This window comes from Rhopalosiphum padi, chromosome 2 (genome assembly GCF_020882245.1).
Source record: "Rhopalosiphum padi isolate XX-2018 chromosome 2, ASM2088224v1, whole genome shotgun sequence".
Taxonomy (NCBI): domain Eukaryota; kingdom Metazoa; phylum Arthropoda; class Insecta; order Hemiptera; family Aphididae; genus Rhopalosiphum; species Rhopalosiphum padi.
In genome coordinates, this window is record NC_083598.1 from 27,585,448 (window position 1) to 27,611,641 (window position 26,194).

Genomic DNA, 26,194 nt, shown 5'->3' on the forward strand with positions numbered 1-26,194 from the left:
CCACAAATTGTAGTCTTCATAGTGTAATACAAATTTTCCCTTCTTTTATATCTACCTTTTTGTATTATATATAATTGCACACATATAGATATAATATATTATACTTGACCTCTCTGTGTGCGCGTGTTGTGTTATTACCTACGTACATTTTCATTAAAATCGCTTGCGGTCCGCTAAAGAAAACTTAACTTGAAATTCAGAAATACTAACATAGTTAACATGTATATTTATGTGTTTGACCATCGTGATGGGAACGAAATGCAAATTACCTAAACGGAGAAGCTATGGAAAGCATTGAAATATTTGTTTTCCACTGTGACATTAAAACGGGAACAATAAATATCTAAATTAATAATATACTTTATAGTATTTCATAATCACGAAATATGACCATATCTATCTGTTCAAATTATACATACGATTGAGTGATTCCTTGGACTTAAATAAACATTTATCGATTTAAATTACTTGTATTACTTTAAAATTAATTTTTTTAATTTATTGATTCAGTAGCAACGTTTATTCAATAAAAATGTCGTAATTAACAATGTAAATTATTACTATACTAAAACACAAGTGAGCTTATTAATTTCACAATATTGAATTTTTCTTTATATTTCTAATGGATAAATATATATTATATACTTTTAAAATGGTTATAGATTCCATTATTATTTTATGATGTAATATACCTAGTTTAATTTAATAATTTTAATAATTTTATTAAAATAATTGATTGATATAATTAATAATAATATTAAAAATAGTGATAGGTAATTATGTCTTAACTTGTAATATTAAAGTCTTCGTACTTCGTTAAATTTGACTGTCTTGAACTTAAACTTTCTTGAACTTACATTATAATTGAGTACTTTATGTAATGAGTGATTAAACTAATTGGTTTTATCATTAAGGTTTTACTTGAAAAGTTTATTACCTGTAGATAAACAAAACCTACTTGTTGATGACAACATTATTAATGAACTATAATGTAAATTGCGAACATGACTAGGTATGTTAGAAAATCACCAAATGGTTTGAATTACTTCCAACTTGTATAAATACGATCTTAAAATATAAGAATAATGAGGTAATTTAAAATTGTTATGCGGTATACAAGTATAAAATAAACCAAATCCTTAAGTTATTTAAATCTATATTATTTATACATCACAAAAATACAATTTTATCATGAAAAGTAGACACATCAATATTTAATCGCCTTAGTAGATTAATATAAGTACTAAAAATTACTTTTTAACCAAACTTCATGCTTTAATCCCGTGTGATAACGTCGGTTAGATGTAATAATAAGATTACTAAATAATTACTATTGGTATTTAATGATTTATTAAGTCTTATCAATGTAGCATGATAAAAACCCTCATTATTATCATATTAATGAAAGAGCTATTTTATTTTTATTAACTTCTTAGAATATCGAAATACATTTCATAATGTTCTGCTATGATGGAACTCTGATTTACTTATGCAAATACTATTTCTAAATTAATTGAAATATTAATATTAATAAAATATTATTTATGTAAGTTAGGTAAGGTTATTATATATAATAATGTATTTGTATTAAACAGAGTGTAACAGATATAACTGACTTTTGGAATAGCTTTTGTTCTAATTAATATTTTCAATTTTTTTTTATTTATCATTAAGAGACTCTAGCATTACATGTATAATTTAATTTTTTTTATGTTTAGTTTATAATACTGAAAATAAAAAAAATTGATTAAAATTTTTTTGTATACATTTAAAATAGTCAATTGTGAATCTGATTATAAGAATAATTTTGATGGTAAAAATATTTATTGAAGTCAAGTAGTTTATTTTTTAGAATTTTTTTAAAATATCAATATTTTTTGATTAAATTAATTTGGAACGTAATAACTTTTTTAAAAGTGTGAATTTTGATAATTTTTTGACATGAGTATATTTCTTAAATTATTTACTCATAATATTTTATTAACAATTCTAAACGTATGACAAGAATATAAATTGCCATCATTTTTTTTTTGGTCAAGTCTAGTTACATCCTATATACCACTAAAACAATTAAGCTACCATTAATAATATTAATTAATTAAAACATTAATACAATTTATAAATAATATATTTAATTTGAAAATTATTATAAAAAATCACTTATAGAGTATTCTGAGGAAAAAAAGAAAAATGTCGTTTGTTGCTGCTATAGATTCCCAGTTAAATCAAATCTACATACATATTTTATTTATTAAAATTTTCCAAATAACCCAAAAATATAAAACATTTTAAACATTTTTTTTTTTTTAGATCAGGTCAATAGTACTATGCATTCTGTAATTGTTCGTATATATAATATAAGATAAACATAATATCAAGCAAAATACAAAAATGTAAAATGTATGTGAACAGGTCATCTACAACTATAAAGTTATAAATTATTTTTATTTTTATAAATTATAATTTACACCAATAATGGTCACGAAATTAATAAAAAACCATAAATTCAATTATTTTCATTATATTTGTGATGAATAATTATAATTTGTACTCGTATAATTGAAAAGGAAATCTTTCTAACTAAAAACATATATTTATTAAAAACGCTATGTGCATTAGTCGTCAAGTAAATAGATTATAGTAGGTGGTTACTTTATTAATGAAAATAAAAATTTAATTAATATTGTATCTATACTATATGATAGGCAATTAAATGCTGAGACTTTAAATAATCAAAATACATGTATTTACTTTTTTAACGTTTCATTACACATTCCGTATGTATTTTATTAAAACATTTGAAATTTGACACTATACATATTACATTTTCATATGTTACACAACTATATTTAATATACCTAAAATAATTACTTTATTAACATAGTCCGTTATTGACTAGAATTGTATATATATATTTTTTACATTCTTTTAAAATACATCCTATTATTTTGAGTTCTGACATAATTTTTTCGATGAAGTTATTAGTTAAATATTATAAGTATTTATCGTTTTTTCAGAATTTGTGTAGAAATTATTTTTATTTTCTTGAATTAAAATATAATTTTCATTAAATAAAGAGCGTTTGCTATATAACAGGAAGAACTTTCATAACTTGTTGTTTAAAAAATATACCAAATTCATATTATAAAATATACAACAGAAGCTCTTGAAAATTAAAAAACTTTGTGCTTCTACGCGATTTGATAACTTACATATTTTTTAAACGATAATATAAACTTGTTAATTAAAATTTAATTTTAATTGTTGATATAATTATGTATATTGAAAAAGTTTTTTTTTTAATTATCGAATGTTATTTTTATAAATACACAATTTTTTTTTAAATGTTTAAAATTGTTATACATGATCTTTCATGGGCTGTTCATATCAAAAAGATATGTCACAGTATATTTAAAAGCATTACAATTTCAATGAAATTTTCAAGTATATCCATAATCTTGAACATTATAAAATTATTTTGTAATTAGAAATTCATGGAAAATCTTATTGTTTATCAAAGATTTGAAAAATGAATGCAATATTCTTCATAAAATATATTGTTTAAACTAAATTAAAAAAAAAAATTCTACCGGAGAGTTGAATTAATTTCTTAATGACTTAGGAGCGTATTAAATTGTTATGACATTGCATATTAAACCGTATAATAACTATTTAATTTCAAACGATTTTTATATTTTGTTGTAATTAAATAACGAATAGCCGCAGACACTTAAAATTTTTACCAAACGTTTAAAAATGTTAAATAATTTTCTATACATCATGATGTTTTGTATAAATATTAATTATATTACTATTTTTGAATTAATTTTTAACATTTAAAATCTTCGATTTTTCTATAAATGTTAATAAATATTTTTAACTATAATACAAATGTTTGAAAATTTAGTATTTAATCCCATTGAAGGTTTTTTTAGATATATGTAAAAATATTATGAATACATTGGCAAATTTTTTTTATAAATATTTTATGTTCAATTTTTTTTACTTATTTCGTAAATATCACGAAAGTATTTAAGTTTTTTTGGAGTTGAAAATTCGCAAAGTGTGTTACTTGTAGAGCTAAGGTTTGAAAATCTAATACAAAGTTCCTTTTAAGTTGAACATATTAATTAAACAAAAAAAAAAATCTAAAGAATATACGAGCAAATTTTTTTTATAGAAATTTCAAGTTAAAATATATATTAATTTATAATTTATAATTATTAATATGTTTATCTAAACATTCTAAACTATGAATAATGATATTAATTTTTTTTGTTATAATTCAAAAACATTGTTCATTGGAAATTTAACTTTTACTTATAATGGTATGTTTTATAAAGATGACGATCTTTTCAAATGCAATGTTTTGGCAAAAACTAATTTGATATTTATTCAGTGTTTAATTCATATAAGTAATTACTAATAGAAAAATTAATTACTTTGCCTAATAGTGATTAAAACAAAAAACAGAGCATTCACTATATTTAGTGATGTAGAATGATAGACCGTCTTCACTCAGAATCGTTTTTCGTATACGACGATATAATACTATTGAATTTAAATGTAATATATATACAGTAAAACTTACGTTAACACGGTTACCTTTATGTAACAATCAATTGTTTTGGTCCCATAAAGTGTTATGGGAAAAATATATAAACACCTATATATAGCGACCACTCTAATTGACGGTCAGCATTTATAAATATGCCAAATGGAAATGGAAAAATGTTTAATTATTTTTACAGTTTATCTTAACGAACATTTGTAATGTTGATAACGCCATGAACACTTGTCTGTGTCTGAGTATTTTATCATTAGTATTGCGTGTATGTTGAAACGTTTTGAAGTACGTATTTTTAGTTTCAATGGCATACAAACGAAAACATCTAACTTTATTGGAAAAATCAAATTGTTAGATTTTTACCAAAAAGAAAATATAAGTGCACGTGATGCACGAGTTGCAGATAAATTTGTAATAGAAAGAACTCAAGCCACCAAATTAATAAAAAATAAAAAACAATTTTAAAATTATGTAAATCCCTCGGTAACGATCAAATGAAAACTATAAAACGTCGTAAGACCGCAGGAATTTATTTTGAATAAAAATGTTTAAATAATAAAATTAATTTAAAACAAACTAATATAACTCAATTTTTTTAATTTCAATAATTATAAAATCTTATATTAGTTTTTTTTTAAATTTTAAACTGCACCTACATTATTTCGAAAATTATAAATACATTTTTTAGCACCCATATTCATAAGTGTTATTTAGATGGTATATATTTTATTTTTAATATTTGCATGACCTCCATATAGAGGTAATCTGGAAGATAATATTGAACTTATTTCACCTCTGTTATACGGGCATCCTAAATAGCGGTGTCATTATATTTACGGTCTTTTGATGACCTTTATATTATATAGAAGTTCTACTGTATTACAGTGACTTATTCGGAACCTTAAATACAGATGAGCAGCTACTTTTTTTTATTATCGAAATCTGATTTTGGGAATTTTTAACATAATTAAAAACTGTATTTAGGAATAAATAAGATTTTATTATATCATTTTAGGAGTATCCTATAGCGATACAAATGTCTGTTTTTCAAATGAAATCCACATTTTTTGCTTTAAATTCTTCAACATTGTTTTTTTTAAATCTTGATGTAGTTATCCAAATTAAAATTTGGACGAGTAGCTTCAGGGTTATATAACATATTATATGCACTGTGAATAATATAGTCTATGGTACTACCTGAGAGCGCTCGAATACGATTATACAAACAATTCAAATAAATATGAATGTTTTATTTGTTTAGTTATATTTTTAATAGTCATTATTCAGGAAATTATTAAAAATATTAAAATTTCAATAAATGAATATATATTATAGTTTACCTACTATATTTTTTAAATCAACTTAAAAGCAAACTATATAATATTCTTCCTGTTTATCGAATTTCTTATTGGAGTTTTTTCACAAGTATAAACAAATAATGAGTATTATATTAAATAGCAATATATTTTATGTATTAGCATAATATCTATAATCTATAATAATAATATAATATGTATAACCATAATATTACTTACTACCCGTTATTATATTTTAAGAAAACGCCGAAAATACTAATAAAACAGTGTATAACTTTATGATAAAAATAGTTTAAAATTATTAAAAATGTTTTGAAAATTTTATTTATATAGCGGACAATAAAAAAATGTATTCACAATAGTGAAAAGTTCCTAAAAATAATATGTTTTGAATTAATACAAAAACTATTTTTTGTTTAACTATATATGATACTTTTTACTTGATATTTTTACTTAAAATGATTGTAAGAAATTTTAAATTTGTATTTTTAAACTTTAAAATTAATCTAAATATTTTGAAAGTGTAATAACACTTTAAAATGATAATTTAAGTATAAACATTATACAATGTTTCAAGCTTTAGTGTTAATATTTGTTGAATAATTATATAATAACAAAAATTGTTAAGGGATAAAATGTTTATTAGATAAACGTTAATATATATTCAATGTCGTCATAATTTTAATAGTTCGATCGTTTATAAAAAAATGTATGATTTATTATCAATTTTTTTTTTTAACTACAATAAGTTTGAAGGAAACACTATAATATATTAATACATACTAGGGTTTTTTGACTGAGTATGAAATTTTTAAAAACTTTAACTAAATAAAGTCAAAAATTGTAATAATACTTATAAATAGCTAAAAAAAAAAAAATTCTAAAGCATTTTAAGGATTTTACTATGTCAGTCAAATGCTAATAAAAATATTTGATGAGAACTTCAAGTATTTACGTTTATTTATTATTGCACATATTATTTTAAAGTTTATATAATAATATGAAATTATTTTGTGTATGATGTATATTATTATTATTATCGCACTTTCATCTTATTTTACGAAATAATGAAATTTTTAGAGATGAAGGATCGAGGAGTCATATTTTATGTTAGCTCATTTATTTATCATACCTATAATACGTTAACTCTAATTGTATAATTATAAATTGATAGTCTATAAAAAAAAATGAGTATTAATAATATGATAATAATAATAACATTGTTTATGAACCTGTGTGCATAGGACTACACCAGGACGTATTGTTGGAGCCGTTTGGTGGTTCTTCACTGTGATATTGATATCATCGTACGTATCTAATTTCACCGCGTATTTGATCGTACAAAAAATGTCCACACCAATCAGTACACCAGAAGATTTAGCTGCACAAACAGAAATTGAATACGGAGTTCTTTCTCATGGTTCTACGTGGGATTTTTTCAAAGTAAGTAATACACTTGATCTGTTGTTTTTAATATCCAAATTTATTTTTATCAATCAAAACACCTTAGATATTATATGACTATATAAATGATAAGCGTAATAATTATAAATTGTCTACGAATCAATTGGTAAATCAATACTTTAAACTATAATTTATGTATTGTTATCATCATACCTTAGGACAAGATGGTTGACTTAAACGAACGTAAAAAATATCAGTATAAAAATGAATGCATGTTAAGCATCGTTTCACATAGATTTTTACATTTTAAAATAATATTTTTCATAATTTTAGAACAACAATTTTCACTAAAAAAAAAAATTTACAATTTTGATTATATTTATATTATACTAGTGAACAACCTAAGGCAAACTTGTTTATATGTATTATTTTATCGTTCTGAATACCATACTATAGCTAGTGACACGGGTTTCATTATTATTTGTATTATTCTGCAGGAAATAATAAAAAAAAAATCTTATTTTTTATTCAAAAACTTTATGTCTGGTAGTGACTTTGTCATCGTTGAAGTTTGGAATTATTCTCAATACTTGATTGCCCCCTTTAATAAGTTGTTTATCCAACGAAGTCTGCAAACGTCAACACCATTAAATTCAAACCACCAGAACTATAGAGATAAATTATTCACTGAATTCATTTTGTACTTGCTTTTTTTGAAAATTTAATACTTTTCCTCTATAACCTTGAATACATTTACTGTGGGATACGTGGAAAACGATAATAGAAATAAAAATAAAATCCATGTACGTAAAAGGCGTTGAACTAATATATAATTTCTCATTACGTGTTCAAGTTTTGAGTTCTATCGACTATAAACCGAAGGTCTGGTGTGACTACTTTTTTTTTCAGCAGAAAACTTTTCGTTTCGGGCCATTCACTATGGTAGTTTCTTATAAATGTTTTTACTTCACATAAAACAAAAAAAATAAAATCATAAAAAGGATAAAAGAAAAACTGAAAAAAAAAACAATCGATTACTGAATCACTTACAATCGATCGATCTAACTAATTTATAAAATGGAATTATGAATAAATACATTTAAAATTAAGATTACATAGAAGATTTTTTCAAATACATAAGACGTAATTTATTTTATTAATGAAATCATTACTTGATTTTTGTTTTAATACCGTGTTTAATTTTATATCATTACTCAATTAAGATTTTATAGATGTCGAGAAAAAATAATTTAAATTATTTTCAAAAAATATGTATGGTTAAATCATCTAAAATCATATAATAAGTGTAAAATGTACCTAATTGGTAACAAGTTGACTAAAGTTTATTTAACTTTTGATAATAGAAAATGTTAACTATATTTTGCTACATTTCTATCGTTTTAGTCATTAAGTTGAAAAAATAAAAATTAAATTTTAAACGTGTTTCTTATATTTGTTTAATTATTATATAGAGATCACATAGTTCGTTATACAGTAAAATGTGGCAGTTCATGAACTCGCGGACACACGTGTTCGTGGATACTTACGATGAAGGCATTCAACGAGTAAGGAACTCAAATGGCAAGTTTGCTTTGCTTATTGAGTCCCCCAAAAATGACTTTGTGAACATGAGGAAACCCTGTGATACAATGAAAGTCGGACGTAACATAGACGTTAAGGGCTACGGTATAGCGATGCCACTTGGGTCTCCGCTAAGGTGAGACTGATCTATTTTCTTTTATATATAAAATATATATTATTGACAAATCTCGTTTGGGGCTTTTGGGAAATAAGATCACCGATAGATGTGAGGTACGGGTAAAGGGACGCAAGTGGGAATATTACGCGCGTCTTTCGGTTGAATGACTCTCTCAGATTACATTCCGCGAAATCACATTTTCCAAGACGAGAGTCTGATATGAAAAAGAAAAAGAAAACCCAATTTTCTGCGACACATTTTTGATCATAAGAAAAATAAATGCACACATACATATACATATATATATATATACATGTTATTATACACACACATTATATAATATATATATATAGAGAGAGAGAGAAAATCATATATTATATATTATATAATATTATAGACGTGTCTATTCAATGAGATTTATAATAACCACTGGTTAACTGCAGATTTTAAAACGTTGGTTACTATACCTATGTCCTTGTAATATTTTTATTAAAATATTCATGATAAAAACTGAAGTTTCTCTAATGTCATTCTGATGATATCCACGTTGCATTAAATTTATTTAGGATGTTACTAGGTGATAATTTTAAACGATTTTCAAAAACATCCAGAAAAAAATGATTTAAAATATATAGTTATTATTTTTATTATGTTAAATTGTAGAAGTGTTATTATTGAATTCAATTTTAAACAGCGGGTGAACAAAATTAATTAAAACTCAGATTTATTATTTTTATAATCTGGTAGGTACATATTGTCCACCCCGCAGATTTTATTTAGTATAACATATTAATATTTTAATAAAATATTATGTACTAACTGGGCTATACAAAGTTAATTAAAACATTTCAATTATTCAAAAAAAGTTTGTCATTAGATAATAATGTGTATCCAAAAATAGGACACAACTTCCAATTACATACCCAATAACATTGTTGGAGGCTATGACAGTAGATGCAAAGTGACATTTTATATTATATGCTTATGTATACTGTAATTAATAATGTAAATATAGGTAAAATGATAATTTATTTATCATTATTAAAAATGCCATAAGTTTAGTATTTGCATGTATTTAAAAAAATGAAAAGTTTATTAGGTTCAATAGAAATCTATTACATATTATACTAGGTGTAAAAAATGTTGTATTGTTACTTTGCGTAGTTATTCTAGCAGCTAGTGGACCATTGGTTATTTGCAGATTTAGAACTAAATAATACATTTTTATAAAATGATAAGATATGTCTATAAATATAATATTTGATATTATTTTAATAATAATAATAATACTAATAATATTATTTAATAACAATGTTAAAGGAATTGAGGGTTATTTATATTTTGTTGAGTAAGTTGGCGGCTCGTTTGTCTTCACTCATGGTAGTGATTGAGTTTGAGTCGTAGCAAAGTTCTTCAGACAATAAATTGAGAAGTTTAGAGCTTTCTCTAACATGAAGGTATTCCATGAATGAATATGTGAATATGTGTGTTAATATCAAGTTGCACTATGTATATGATGTATATACTATATAGTGTATATAAATACCTATATCCTATATATTCTTTAGACATAAAAATGTGAGAAACTTACATGTAGCTGATGTAAAATTTGGTGATTGAAGTTTGGAGCTTACTATAACCAGGACTTTAGATAAACACATTTATAAGAGCTTTTTGGATCTTTTTGTTGTATATATAAAAATTCTAATGTATCAAAAAGGAATATACGTTTATTATTAAAACAGGCAGATATGAAATTCATCGGGGTAACATAATTTCTAAAGTTCATACCATTTATGATAAATAACTTTTATCAAATAGTTAAAAAATTTAAATACTTTTTTTAAACTTATAAAACAATATGATATAATATTTGTATGTATTTATTTTTTATTATTGTTTATTTGTTTCTTTTTAGTAAGTAATAAATCCTTTGTATTTTTGTTTTAATGGTTTTATATATAAACAATATTCTCGTTCAACATTGTTTTACCATCCGATCGAATCCTATAAGCGATTTATAAGGGTATCAAGAGGGTCCCCAAGGGCCATCGAAAAATGCTCTAGAGCCAAAAAATGAGGGACCAGTAGAGAGGAATGGTGGTGCTTTGCAGTTTGATCTATATGATTGTCCTTCCGTTAATTTTATCTCCGCCCAAACGGTATTCTCTTGGGTCTATTCGAATACAACACCTATATTGAACTTATTCTCTTTTATGTGCTTCGCGCCAATATTTGGTACATCCAAGGGCAATTTATATCTTTTTGAAAATTATTGAACTACACAAATAAATTTATCAGTCAGAGGTCGAGAATTGAATTTGGATGGTTTCAACTAACTAAAAGCAACTATAGGTATTTAAAAATATTATTTAGAGAAGAAGATATTAGAATACCTAGTCATAAATTATATGTTATTCAATAACTGATAATTATTAAACTAATTTAATATGATATTAATCATAAAAACTATACATTTATGACTTGATATATTGTATTATTGATTACAGTATTGTACACAATATTACAGTTAGGTAACGGTATTTTTGCAAAGTTCTATAAATGAAATTCCATCATTTGATATTTATAATTCATTTTATTTTTAAACTTATCATAGACCATTCAAGGTTCTTCATCATATCCTCATTATTATAAATCTAATTTTGTGAATAGTTACCTATTTTACGATATTTATTTCTAGTATACTCATATCGTTCATGATGGTTCCATCCATCTATGTTTTGAACAACTAATATGTCTTGTTTGTAATTCATTGTATTTTATATTAATTATTTATCAAATATTAATTTTATACTTCAAACATATTAAATTAATTTATTTAATTATAATGCATTTGTTTTTGTTATTGTTTAGGAATCGAATAAATGCTGCAATAGTACAATTGACTGATAGTGGTGAACTTACAAGGCTAGAAAATAAATGGTGGATTGATGAGTGTGGTTACGAAGCAAAGGTAAATAAAAAATAAATACATTTTCTGATGTTTTAGCAATATCATCCTCTTAATGGTAATTAATTTTTTTAATTTTATTCATTGATATCTATAAAGTTATTTAATATTGTAATATGACCAATATTAGGTATTAAATATTAAAATCAAATTGAACATTTGCTAAAAAAAAATATATATATATATTTATAAAATTCATAAATATTAGAATGATTAACAATGAGATAAAGTCGTTTATTAAATAGATTAATATAGTATTCTGTTAAACGAATCCTTAAATTTATTTTGAATAATTCCAATATTACTTTCATTTATTATTGACGTATATTTACGATGATATTTACAGTTGTCCATTATTTATAGACGACTATTTTATCCAAAATGTATATCGTCAATCGTTATTTTTTCAACTCTTTTTACCCCCTCCACCTCCGCACCATATATTTTTATGTTTGAAGCTTTTATAAAAATTATAAAGAACATTGAGAAATTACTAAAATTATATCATGCGATGTTGACTAAATGCTACCTAAATTCACTTCAGCGATTTAATAATATACATGGTTATTTAGTAATGAAATGATAGAAATCTCAGTTTTGGGAAAAAAAATAATGTATAAATAAAACAATCCGAAAGTCATTTATTTTTTTTAAAGAAAAATACTTCAAGGCTTGGCCACTTAAAGACCGTTTTAAACAAAAACGATAGTTGAATTTTTAAAACTTTACTTTCAGTCCATTTGCTTGTTCGCAGTTTTACATTACTAGCAACCCGCAAACGAAAAAAAGAGGGAAAAAATAGGTTATAGCAGCAATTTATGTCCTTTTTTTATTTTGAACTTGGTGCAGGAGTGCGATGGTAACTTTTCTCGCTTCTCTCTTTCCTTGTCGTGCGCCATAAAACACGAAATATCACTGAATTTTATTAAAAATAAAAAGTCTAAAATTGCCAGCGTTTTACATACCGCACGTCTTAATTCCCGCAGGAGTCTTTCCGCAATGCTGAGCTGACGTTAAACAACATTGCTGGTATATTTTACATACTAGTACTGGGACTCATCGTGGCCATCGCCGTGGCATTGTTCCAGTTCTGCTACCGGACGCATTCGGATCAAGCCAACTCAAAAGTAATATGATTATTATATATTTCGTTGCATTTAAATATTATGATGCTTTATAAATAATGCAATATTGTTAGTGTTGTATAATATGCATAATTTTGCTTCGAGTATCTGCAGCGGTTGAATGCTCTCAAATTCTAATGGTATTACGTGTTCACGTTATACATCGTTCTTCAGTATGTGTGTGTATGCGTGTGTGCTTTTGATGTTTTCAGATATAATATTGTTATTAATGAAAATGTGGTTTTTAATGATAGGCGACAATTCTTATGACCGGCATAGTAACAACAATATTATTTTAGTATTATAAGGTAATAAAATATAAATACAAACAAAGTTAGTAATAAAATACATAATATAACTAATTTTTTTTAAATTGTCATTTTTATACATATAGTTTTTATCAATGCTCTATAGCAGACGCTCATAAACAACTATATTTAGTTTTGTTATTTAAAGATTTATTGAATACTAAATGGTTCTAAAACAACACATCTTACTAGATTTAATGTTCAGGACCTGTTAATTTGTACTCATGACTATGTTAAAAAAAAAAAAAAAATGTTTTTCAGTTTTAATTTTTAGAGAGCATTTTTTTTATTTTGGGCTTATGAGAAGTTTAAAAATAAATAATTTTAGTTTTTTTTTTTCTTATATTAGCCTAACCACGTTAATTTTACCATATTTTCAAAAAAGTCAATTCATTCATATTTTGAAATCAAAAAATGTTTGACATTTTCTCATCATTATTGTTATAGTATATTGTAATAATTATTTGGTTACATTTATGCTGAAGATAAAACTCAAGTTGTCACAATAATTCTAATGAATAATATTAATATAATTTGTATACAAAAATAGTAATACACTATGTTGTAGGCATGTAGACAAATAAGGCGTTTTACTAAATGCCTAGGCATATATTCAAAGCATTTAATTTTTATGAAATTTCACTATCCACCTAGACATTTAGTTAAATGTATTAGTACAAATATAAAAAACTGAATAAAAAGATTATATTATAGTTACAAATGTTTGTAAGTTTTTAGTTATTACTTGTTGTTACATGTTATTATTCGGTGGCATTTGCTAGAATATTTAACATTTTTTTTAAACATAAACGCCGATCGGTTCGACATTGCCGTTTTCCTATAGTGTACTTACTACTAGTACTAAAGACTATAGCCTATATTGTATAATATAATATACTCGTTCTATCGTTTACGTCTATCACATCTAATTATTAATTACTTATATATATATATTATGATTTAAGTTTTAAAACAATAGTACCGATGGGCACGAAATTAAACATGTTTTATATTATATCTACGTGTTCTACATATTAATAAATAATACACAATTTTTTTTTTATTTAAAAAGCAATAAATAATTAATAGAAAATATAGTTCAATTATAAAAATAATACAAAATGTTTCATTTTTATTATTAGCCTGACTTGAGTAGGCATTTAACTAAATGTCTAGGTGGATAGTGAAATTGCATAAAAATTAAATTCTTTGACAATATTCTTATGACATATAGTCGTCTATCTATATAAAATTAGTATATGTATAGGTACACCACAAATTACACATATTATATTATGGGGACTATGCAATTAATCGATTTTTACCTACATGGTATATTTAACAATATGACAATGAAAACTTTTGAATGTACTAATTATGATTATATTAATTGTTTATTTATATGAAAAATAAATTCTCAATAAACTAATATAGACATTTTTTTAGATTTTATACATTCTTGAAAACCATAACTTATTAATCAATGATAATATCATTAATTAAAATAAGTTACATTTTATAATGATTAATATATCTGTATATAGGTATTTTTCAAATAGATCTTAATGTCTAATGTCTATCGTTTGTCTGTCATTCGTTTTGTTATACGATAATACATTTTAACTTGTATGTACTATATAAACTTCAAAAGGATAAAGATAGTTGGTTAGTATTGCCTAGAGCATTTCCCAAAAGTTTACAATGTTTAGTATTACGATTCTAGGTAAGTCTTTTTAAAGTTTTAAAATATGTGTATAGGAGTCTTAAAAATATCTACAAAGACTATAAAGAGTAAATAGGTACACTGAATAATTTAATTATATTGATTTCAATATTTTAAAACGTATATAAAACAAATTTAATTACGCTGGCACAATAAATTATTAAAAAATTAAATTATTTTTATGAAAATAATGTTTTAGTATTACATACTATTTTTTTTTTTATTGTACGTATCATTTTACAAAATATATGCATGAATAATGCTTTACTAAATATTCGGTAAAAAATACCAATAAGTTTCAAATAGATCTTTAAAAAATTATATTGAAGAAATTGAGAGTATTTTATTCTATGAATAGATAATTTCTCAATTTTCTAAGTAGTTTCCAGAAGTGTTAGAAACTTGTGCAAAATGTCGAAAACACTCGTAAAATGTAGTTGTTATAAATATTTTTTAAATTTAACAATAAGCTATTGCTTTCAAATATTTTAAATCAGCTTTTAAAATGTAAAAATTTTAAAGTGAAAAATATTGATAGTATATTTTCTAAAATAAACAGTATATTGAGTGTTTATTACTAAAAAAAACATTATTAAGAATTAAATAGATGTCGTTGTTTTCTAAATAAAAATTTAATACTTCTGAAAGTGAAAATGTATTATGTGGATTAATGAAATACATGGTGTCTAAAAATATACTATTAATATATAAATATAATAAAACTCATAATAAATATTACTTAACCAAAAAATGCGTGTTATTCACTCATACACACATTATATATATATATATATATATATATATATATATATATTAACACAATCTCGCTTCTCTGGTATTTTAAAAGTAATCTGCTTTTCCAATTATATATTATAAAATAAACCAACATATTATTTATAAACAAAGATTTTGTGACAATTTTAATTTACGCTTTATAACCAACATGCGTGTATTTTTGTACCTACTTTTAACGCAAACAATATTATTATATTATGTCGACGAATATCATATGAGACATTTGAAACAAACTGTTTCCATTATGTTCCTTAATAAATGTACCCCAACCACTTAAAATATATGCAAATTAGATGTTGCACTTACACACGAAAAACACTGTTGTTTTCACTATTATTATTGTTTATTATCCATCACTCACTGTAAACCATGCTTCCAATTGAATCAATTAAAGTTTAATAAATTACTGTCAATTTAATTTTATTCCAATAATCATAATATATATATATATTTTGATTGCTGCAATGATAAACCAAAACTTAACTTAACGTGTTGTCTTAAAAATTAAAAATTAATTTTCTTGAAACGTAACGATAAATGACATTAGTATCTACTTATAGATATGTCAAGTATTATGATTACAAACGTTTTGTGCATTTCATACTGACATACTGTAATATGTGTATTTAGTTAATATAAATATACATTTTCTTCTTATATCTAATATTTTAATTTTTAACTTTATTTAATTAAAAATAAAAATTTAATTTTAATTAATTTATGAATTAGAAATATACAAAAATATAAAAATGATAAATAAGTGTTCATACAAATTATTTATGTGTAATAGTTATATCACTTCATAGGTATATTATAAATGTATTAATTTGTAAAGTACCTGAAAAAGAGGTGTTCTAGTCTAGTTTCCTACATAAATAATGGTATAATGTAACTTTTATCAAAAAGCTATACGATATTAAGTAAATTCCACTCATTATCCCAGCAATAGGTTTTAATGGTCTTAAACATATTACCCAAACCGATAAAAAATTTGTTTTGATTTTTTTTTTTTATGATACAAAAATACAAATTTAAAAAAATGGCATAATGTCACCTTTTAGCAACTATAATCAAACAAAGTGACATAGATAGTAGCAGAAAATTTATTTTATAGTAAAGAATAATATATTAACGTCACCTGCGGGTTATTGCACTTACTTTAATAGAAAAAAGTTTAAAGAACAGGCAAATCCCACTATGCTGTTTTTTGGCTTTTAATTTTATAATGAGTTCAAATGTTCAAGACTGTCATTTTTAATAATATATACTTTTTATTTATTTATATAATTAATAAGAGTTCATTTGATGTCTTCTACCTAATACATTTACAAAAATATTTTTCATAAATTTACATTAACGTTTTTATATTTTTTATGCTCATCATTATGACTTAAAATATATTTTAATATTGAAATATACAAATAAAATATGAAATCAAACTTAACATTTTATTTTAAATAAATACATAAGTAAAATATATCATCCAATTTTTTTTTTTTAAATAATAATTGGTTATAAAAATTTATAGTTGAGACTTAGTTTTGGAGTTTTGGGAGCATAAAACATAAATATTTGTCTATGGTCACTTACTAGATTCGTTACATTGTATTTTTTACATTATCTTATATATATATACTATAATAGACATACATTGAAACCATTTTATTGTAATTGTACTCTTCCTTACACATAGCAAATGTATGATAACGAACTTTTTTTTACTATATAAAAACATGATAGGTTAAATTACAAACCATTATCGTTATAAAATATTAGTAATGGTATAATATTTATTAAAATATATGATATATTAAATAATTTATAAACCTATATCCTAAGCCCTAATACGTATTGCTATCAAGTGGTAATTATATTGAGTTTATTTATGACATTTTGATAATTGTATTATTGAAATGTTTAATTGAATTAAGTGAATTTCTAGATGTGATAACAATAAAAAAAAACAATCGTGTAATTTTTTATTTAATTAATTATAATTGAAATACTTTACAGAGTAATAACCAGTTAGTGATCTCATGTGTTCAATTATTTTTTGTTAACGGAAAAAGTTGTAGAAGTAAGGGAGTCTGAATAAATCCCTTTGGGCTTAGCTATGGCTGCCCGCAAAAAACCCTCCCGCTTCATCGAGACTGTGGCTTATCGGCCATCAATATAAGATCAAAATCCAATTTCGTTGACAAATTTTTTTCTCGTTGATATATGACTATATTCCATCGAGACCTAAGAAAAAAACTGATATTTCATTACTTAATAAATAAAATACAGACTTTTTTTTACGATAAACTCAACCGTGATCGTTTGACTATATTATTATACTGATACTTTGAAGTGCAACTAAGGTTAGATTTATATAGGAATACATTAGTTATATTATAATAAGAAATATTATTTGAAATTCTTACGAAGATAAAAAAAAATAGAGATTGTACGAAACTAGTGAATTATATTACTATATGCATTATTAATTATATTTTTATCAATGTTATTTATACTTTTCATTGGTTTATATTAATGATACTTACGAATAATATAAAAACAGAATACGGATCTTGATTCTTTTATTGTTAAATATTAATACATTTTTTATTTCTCGTATTTTCTATCTAACCTATAACAGCAAAATATCGCTATAACATACAAAAAATTTAAATGTTATTGAAATACTATATTTTCTTGTATCTTGAGTTTTTCAATAGGCTTAAAAATAGTAACAGGTCATATACAAGTGTCTGGTTGCGTATTCAAATTATTTACTGATGCGCTTTGTTTATATTATTGTAATATGGTCTTTGTGGATATTTACTATAAAAATTTCTTTTGGCGTTTAACAAGCGCAAAACATAAAACGAACACATCGATTTGTGTCCATGGGATGTCGGGTGTTCGTTCGTAATATATAGCCCACCACGGAAAACCGTTAATAATAAATATTGTTTTCGTGCGCAAATGCTACTGCCGATGAAGAATTAGAAAAATTATCGTTGTTCGCGGGTGTTAAGCGAGAGCGATTTTTTACGGTTGTCGTTCGACTGGTTGTTTTGTCGGTGTCTGAGAAATCGATTTCTACGGTATTTAAAAGTTTACGTGGGAGATGAGAATAATATTGCACGCGAATGGAGCAGCTGCAATACCACATCTTTGGCCATTCATCTATCATTACAACTGGACACTGGCTATTATTATTAATTATTACTCGTCACACTTTGTAGTAAAATATATTTCAGTCTGTTAACGTTCGTTATGCTCATATAGGTTCATGATCCAAATCAAAAAAACGCTACGCAGTAGGTTAAATTTTAATTTTAATCAGACAGACATATTTTCTTTTCAATTTGAAATAGATTTAGTTGAACTTAGGAAAGCCGATAAAATGAATTGTTGAAACGCCAAGTATTAATTTTTGGTAAACTTTAACATTTTAAATTGTTTAATCAAGAATTGTAATTTTATTGTATACTATAAATATTAATAATAATAATATTTTATTCAAATAGATATACATGAATAAAAACAGGTCAAAACCCAATGGTAGAGATTAGTTATATAATAGTTATAGGTACCTATTGTAGCATATAAATATAGAATATATAATTAGTTATAACAGCTTTAAATTAACTCTATTGGTTTAGAGTACAATGTGAATTAAAAATTTTGAATAAAGGCTTGAAGAAAAAGTCAATGTTGATATTCTTGTTGTAAAGAAACAATGCTCTTGGAAAGGGGTAGTTAGTTAGATAGTTTGTGCAGTAAAAAGGTATATTATAAGAAATTATAATATTTAAATATATTTCTATTTTTGTTTCTACTTTATTTTTTAAGAATTTGGTGATATAATATGTATATACTATATAAGTATATATAAAGTTGAATGTTGAAAAATTGATAAATTTAGTTTTTACTTTCAATTTGTAGAAATCAGCAAATTAAGTTAAATTAATTATTATTTAAAGGTTTAAATTAATTGTTTTCATTTCAAACAATATCAATGCGCACATACATAGACTATTTAAAGTTGTTTTGTAAAGTTTTCGTGCTTTAAAATTTGAAATATCATAATATGATATCTCATTGACGTAATATATTGTATCATTAGATATGTATTTTGCAAACAATACGTTTTTGTATTATTTTACCGCATGATCATTTTTATATAAGCAGGGTGTGCATTTGTATCAGATGGGCGAACCTTACATATTTTTTGTTGTTAAAATCAATAGACGCTTTTTTAACAAAAATAATACCATTTTAACAGGGTTAGGCATTATTTTTAATGATACAAATAATGTTTTTATTTTAAGTTTAAATTTAAATTCTTCTTATTTAAATAGGTACTATGTATTTATATTAATGGTTATAAATATTTTAATCATCTTGCAATATACACCTACTTGTATTGCATTTATTTTTATTATTTTACATAAAATAATTTTTGAATTATTTAAATGTTGCAACTTTCAATGTTGTTTCGATTAATATTTTTAAAATGAGAATATTTATTGCGTACGAAGTGTGTGACTTTAGTTACGATTGTTTATTGGTAAATTGTTTTACATTTCACAAAAAAGTCTGAAATTATCACCCAATCTCCCCAAATGTTTTAGTGGTATTTTTTTCTTTATAATTTTGTCCACCCTTATGAATCAAAATAACCTCAGTGGCTGATTAAGTCGTACATTTTCAAATGCGATCTCACGTGATCTACCACTCGTGTCTAAATGATAACAACGATTATTATTATAATGTTGTTCATAATACGTAAATAGCGACAAGAACATTACGATAATATATTATCATAATAATATAATTCGATAATAACGAAGCAATACAATAATAATCTGTCTGTCTAATCAACAAACCCTAGTAGTGGTAATCGTATTGTTGTTAGCCCGGGATCCGACGCGTGTAAAACTATTAGCGCCGGACCAATAAAACCATTTAGTAAGTTTTCCAATTAATTCGACGAAGACTGCGTGCCGTACGAACTCTGCGATCGCGCGTATACCTATAATTACTCTCGTTATCTTGTTCCCGCGATCTCCGTGGCTGAGTTTTGATTTCAACCTAAACCTAATAGAATTTGTACCGTTTCTAGTTTCAGTTGCCGGACGCCGTAAAAACAGTCGGAAAGTACAAAAATAACAGGCACGACCCCGAGAACGGCGGCAGGGTGAGTATCGTCCAGTCGACGTAGTTTATAAATAATATAATATATTAAACTGTTATCATAATATTGTAGTTATTGTTATTATTAAACTGTGTCGGTTGTGTTGCAATCAAATTTAGTTTACTTTTAAATTCACGTGTTTATACCGTCACAACGATGTATTATAGTATAATATGGCATAACAGATGTTATTGAAAAATTCGATTTTGTTCCACGTTCAGAATTATTTGTGTGCGAGGGAAATTCGATTTCGATTTAAAAAATTGCACCCATTGCACATTTCCAACAAAACGGTAGTTTACGGGTATAAAGTAGACGGATAGTCGCATCAGGTATCTCGTTTATCACTATCCGTCGTGAATATAAATATATTGTAAGGCACGCGATATTATAATGTTTATTTGCTGGTAGTAGACGGTATACTTTATATCATACGGGCTTTATTAGGCGTTAAAATAATCGTTTTCTCTCAACACTATTTTAAAAGCAATAAAAAGGTAATTTAAAAAAAAAATGCCCATTGTTTTCTTTTTATCACATTACCTTGTATTGCATTTGATAAATTAAATGTTTTTATTTTATTATTTTTGTAGGAAACTCCAGTGGACATGTGTAGAGTGATCGGCACGTAGGACAAATTATGTCTGTCCTCACTGGTTATTGAAACTCCTTGGAAATAATCACTGTAAGTGTAAATGACTTTGTTTAATTTATCTTAACTTTAAGTAAAATTGAGTTTGGTTATTGATTAGTAAAATCCACTTTATTTTATTTGCTTACTTTTATAATAATATCAACAAAAAAAAGCTTATATATCTAATATAACGAATGATTATAATCAAACTTATTAATCATAAAGCTCAAAAGATATTAAAAAAAACAAACTAATTATTATGGGAAACGAATTGTTAGTTTTGTTTACAAATTTGACATATTACGTCAATTAACTGAATTATGGTCCTGACAGTTTTAAGAGAAGGATATTAGTTTCAGCGTTTGACAAATCGCAATAATCAGTCAATATATTTTTAAGACATTATTTTTCATTTTTTTTAAACAACGTTTGTCTCGTTGCATATATTCATATTATGACTGCGAAATATTGTGACATTAGTGTCAAATATTTTTTCGCTTGGAACTATATATAACCTACCAATTTGCTTAATACCATGCTTGTGACAATGATGTATTTATTCTTTAGATGAAAAACAATACGTTCGAGTCCTAAACGGAAAAAGCCTTGTACATTTATTATATATACAGAAGCCCATCTCCCAGATGCAGATGAAAAACACTTTCAACTCTTAAACTCTGGAATTTGTTTTCCGATAACTTGAAATTGTTTTTTCTCTCTTGCTCTATATTTCTCTCTCTTTTATCTCACTCACTCTATCTCTTTTACTCTCTCTCTATCTCTCTCTCTCATCATCTCTCTCGTATATCTGTTTATACACATTTTAAATTGTGAAATATATATATTTATTATTATGATTATTTTTTTTGTATTCTAAACTCGTTATTGATGTACAGTTGTAAAAGGAAAATATAAAATGAACAAAAAAAAATTCCCACCTAGTAAATTAAACATAGTTATATTACCTTGAAAGTTTCAAGATATCAGTCATTATTTTATTGTTACTATTCATTTGAGTAACATTTAAACACTATTAATTTCATTGTTTTATTGTTTTCATTTATTGTTTGTATAAATACATATATAGGACGACTGAGATGATTTTGAAACAAGAATGTGTATATAAATATTATTCAATATGTTATACTAAATTTTTCAGTACTTACTTTGAAATATATTGTTTTGTTTTTACGTTGGATTTTTGAGTTGTTTTAAGTTAAGTAATGATAATATAAGTTGAAATTTATAATAATATTTAACGTTGATGTTGTTTGTTTTTACACGATTATTTTGTATTTTGTACAAATTAAAAAAGAATTTTTTTTTTTTTGAGTATCAACAATTTATGAACCTTATGAACAACTTGTATTACCACTAGAAATTAAGTATGTAAATATAATATTATATGTGCCATAATTGTTTTTAAAGAAGTGTTTATTTATTGTTGTATGCCCATATATAGTATCAATCCTTGAGAGTATTTTTTTTTCCACTGAACTAAATTACAAACATAAAACATGATTGTAATCCTATTTTTTGTTTAATACTTATTTTTTAAAACAAGTAAGTAAACAATAATGTTTCAGCTGTGAAGTAAAGTTTTCATAACAGTCAATGGTCAAATTTTACGTATAAAACTTAATTAAAATGTTCTTGAAAACAAAAATTAAAGTCATAATTAAAAGAAAAATACAACTAAAAATTAATTTAAAAAAAAAAAATAATATAATTAAGTTTTATAAATACTTTATAAATAGTATAAATGTTTCCTTGTTAGATTATTATTATAAATATAATGCAGAAACATCTCACAAAATAATTTTTCTACATGAAATGTCATTAAAATGTGATGAAATAACTTATTTTATTTCCGAAAATATTAGAATATTTTAAGCAGTTCAAACGATATAAAATTTAAAACTTGTGTGTTTGTGGTAATTATATAAAGAAAGTAAGTCAAATTATTATAAGTAAATAATTAAATATATTAAAAGTTATTTTATTGTATTGAGAAAACTAGACGAATTAAATTATGATTTAAATCTAATGTCTTATCTATTGTAATTGATGATGCACGTCGCATATACAATTATTCTAATACTTATATGCTACACTTTTTTTGAATTTAAATTAGATATTAATAAATGTTTAAAATAACTGTTTGCAGTTAGGTAGTGTTATTGTTTAAATTTCAAACGATTCCAACGAATAGACAACTAACTGCAGGTATACAGAGTAATTTGGAGTAATTTATTGATTAATATTTATGGAGTGCGATATATATTTTTTAAATATTAATATCATGTCATATATATATTATAACTTTTAACATATTTGTTCTAGCATTAAATAAACTTGCATTTCTTACTAATAAAAAAAAAGTTTTAATGTGATTAGCAATCACTCAAATCCCCTGATAAAATATGATCTGGCCAGAAAAAAAATCAAGTAATCCTCTAGCCGCTTCGCCTAGATCTCTGAAAATGTGATGGAGTTGATAACTAATCACTTCGTATAAGAGTGCCGCTAGGCGCTAATGGCCAACATTCCCTCTCATGTATCGAATTGCGATTTCGCAATATATTTCATTCGTTTATTCTATATATTTTATATATATAGTATATACATATTGTAAAATGGCTATATGTTTTTATTGATAATAGTGAAAAAACTAATTTTTTACGAGTATTGTTTATTTTATAAATTAAACGTTGATCAGACACGATGATTGATGTATAGGGAAAATTAGTTCGAAGAAAATCCATTGTTTAATTAAATTAAGTGGAAATACATAGATAATACAAGTACAGAAACTGAGAACTACCACGTTAAAACGTTTTTATTATTATTTATTACATATTTTTATAGGTTGGTCGTCGGTAGTGTACTATAAACATTACTACCATGAAATATATTGTTTAGGATAAACATAAATTAAAACCATTAGCTCTTCGATAACGCGTATTGTTTATATTTCTGTACACTTTATACATAAGTTATTTTTTTAGATAATTTCAGGCTGAATTTAAAAATAGGTAAATAAAATAACAAAAATAAAATCCGTTATTATTGTAAACATCATTAACGTAAAAATATTTTACTATGCAATTGTTAGTTGTATAGGTATGGTACTATAGATAACATAATGTAAAATAATTTTTACTTAAAAAGGTAAGAAAATTATGTTTAATAGTACTAGAATAATTAATATTATATATTGTATTGTGTGATACTTTAGCATGTAAAAATAAGAGGTACCTACTTTTCGAACACTTTTTATACTATTGGACTGTAGTAAGTTAAAACTTAGATTAATATTTTTTCGTCTTTAAATAATTATCGAGATTTAATAATTCATAGTTAAAACTTAAAATCGTATTCAATAAATAAATAAAACGAAAAAAGTGTAATATACAATAATGTGTAATTGATACGAATACTTGTTAGCTTTTCACTCATAGATGTATTCACGTCATTTGTTTTATCAATTTATAAGTATAATATTCGAGTTTTTTTCAGTTAATTTCTTACCTGCTGCATTTTAATTTACGCTAGCTAGTTGTCATTATCAGTGATAAAAAAACTGTTGTATTCCACATTTTATGGATTCTCGATTTATCCATCTCAATATCATCATGGACATTTAAACTTCATTCAATTTTCTTTCATTGGTTAATAAATTTGTATGCATGTTTTTAATATAAATTTATAGGTATGTACAACACACATTTATTCACGTATTTAAGTGCTCTATACCTACTCATTATAATTTTGCAATGCATATTATTGATTGATTGATATTTAGTAGATAGTTACTAAATGTAACCATGTATTTACGTTTAAAGTATTCTTTAACAGTTGCAAATTTCTTTAAATATTTTATCAACTAAAAAAAAAAACCACCACTTTCTGTGTTTTTCAAAATGTAATTGATATAGTATTCTATAGGCTAGTTATATAAATATATTGACTTTACAAAGAATATATTATTTTATTTAAAGTTATTAATATAAAATCTCTTTTACCCGTTGAGCTGTTGTTTTGATATAAATTAAACAGTTAAACTTTCTTAACGGTAAACTAAAAATATATCATGTTGTCTATCAATTTGTATTATTATTTTTTTAAATTAATATATTTTATTGTGTACATATCTTTATTTATATAATATATGTATTTATTATAATTTAATTTACATTTTTTTTTCATATTATTATTGTAGTTTATTAACTACTTTATTAAATAAATTAAATGTCTATCGCCCTATCGGCTATAATTGTACATAGGTACGAGTATAAGTGTATAATAACACTATACAAAACGATCAGCTGTTTTTAAATTGTAAAAACTCAGTATGTTTTATTATTTTGATTATTTGTTTTTAATTTATTATAATGTACACGTTTTAATCATACATTAAAAAATAAATAAATAAATAAACTTCATTATATTTTCAACTGTTTTTTTT

General features: G+C 24.1%; 1 protein-coding gene across 1 annotated transcript in view; it reads left to right on the top strand.

Moving 5' to 3' along the window:
• Nucleotides 1–23,156, top strand: part of LOC132921354 (glutamate receptor 1-like) — a 171,836-nt gene extending 148,680 nt beyond the window's left edge. Inside the window, exons 14-20 of the mRNA XM_060984342.1 lie at nt 7,128–7,326; nt 8,760–9,004; nt 11,861–11,960; nt 12,944–13,084; nt 21,021–21,095; nt 21,686–21,777; nt 22,294–23,156. Coding sequence (XP_060840325.1) covers nt 7,128–7,326; nt 8,760–9,004; nt 11,861–11,960; nt 12,944–13,084; nt 21,021–21,095; nt 21,686–21,724 — 799 coding nt within the window. The 3' untranslated portion in view covers nt 21,725–21,777; nt 22,294–23,156. The remainder of the gene's footprint in view (nt 1–7,127; nt 7,327–8,759; nt 9,005–11,860; nt 11,961–12,943; nt 13,085–21,020; nt 21,096–21,685; nt 21,778–22,293) is intronic.
• The last annotated feature ends 3,038 nt before the right edge of the window (nt 23,157–26,194 follow it).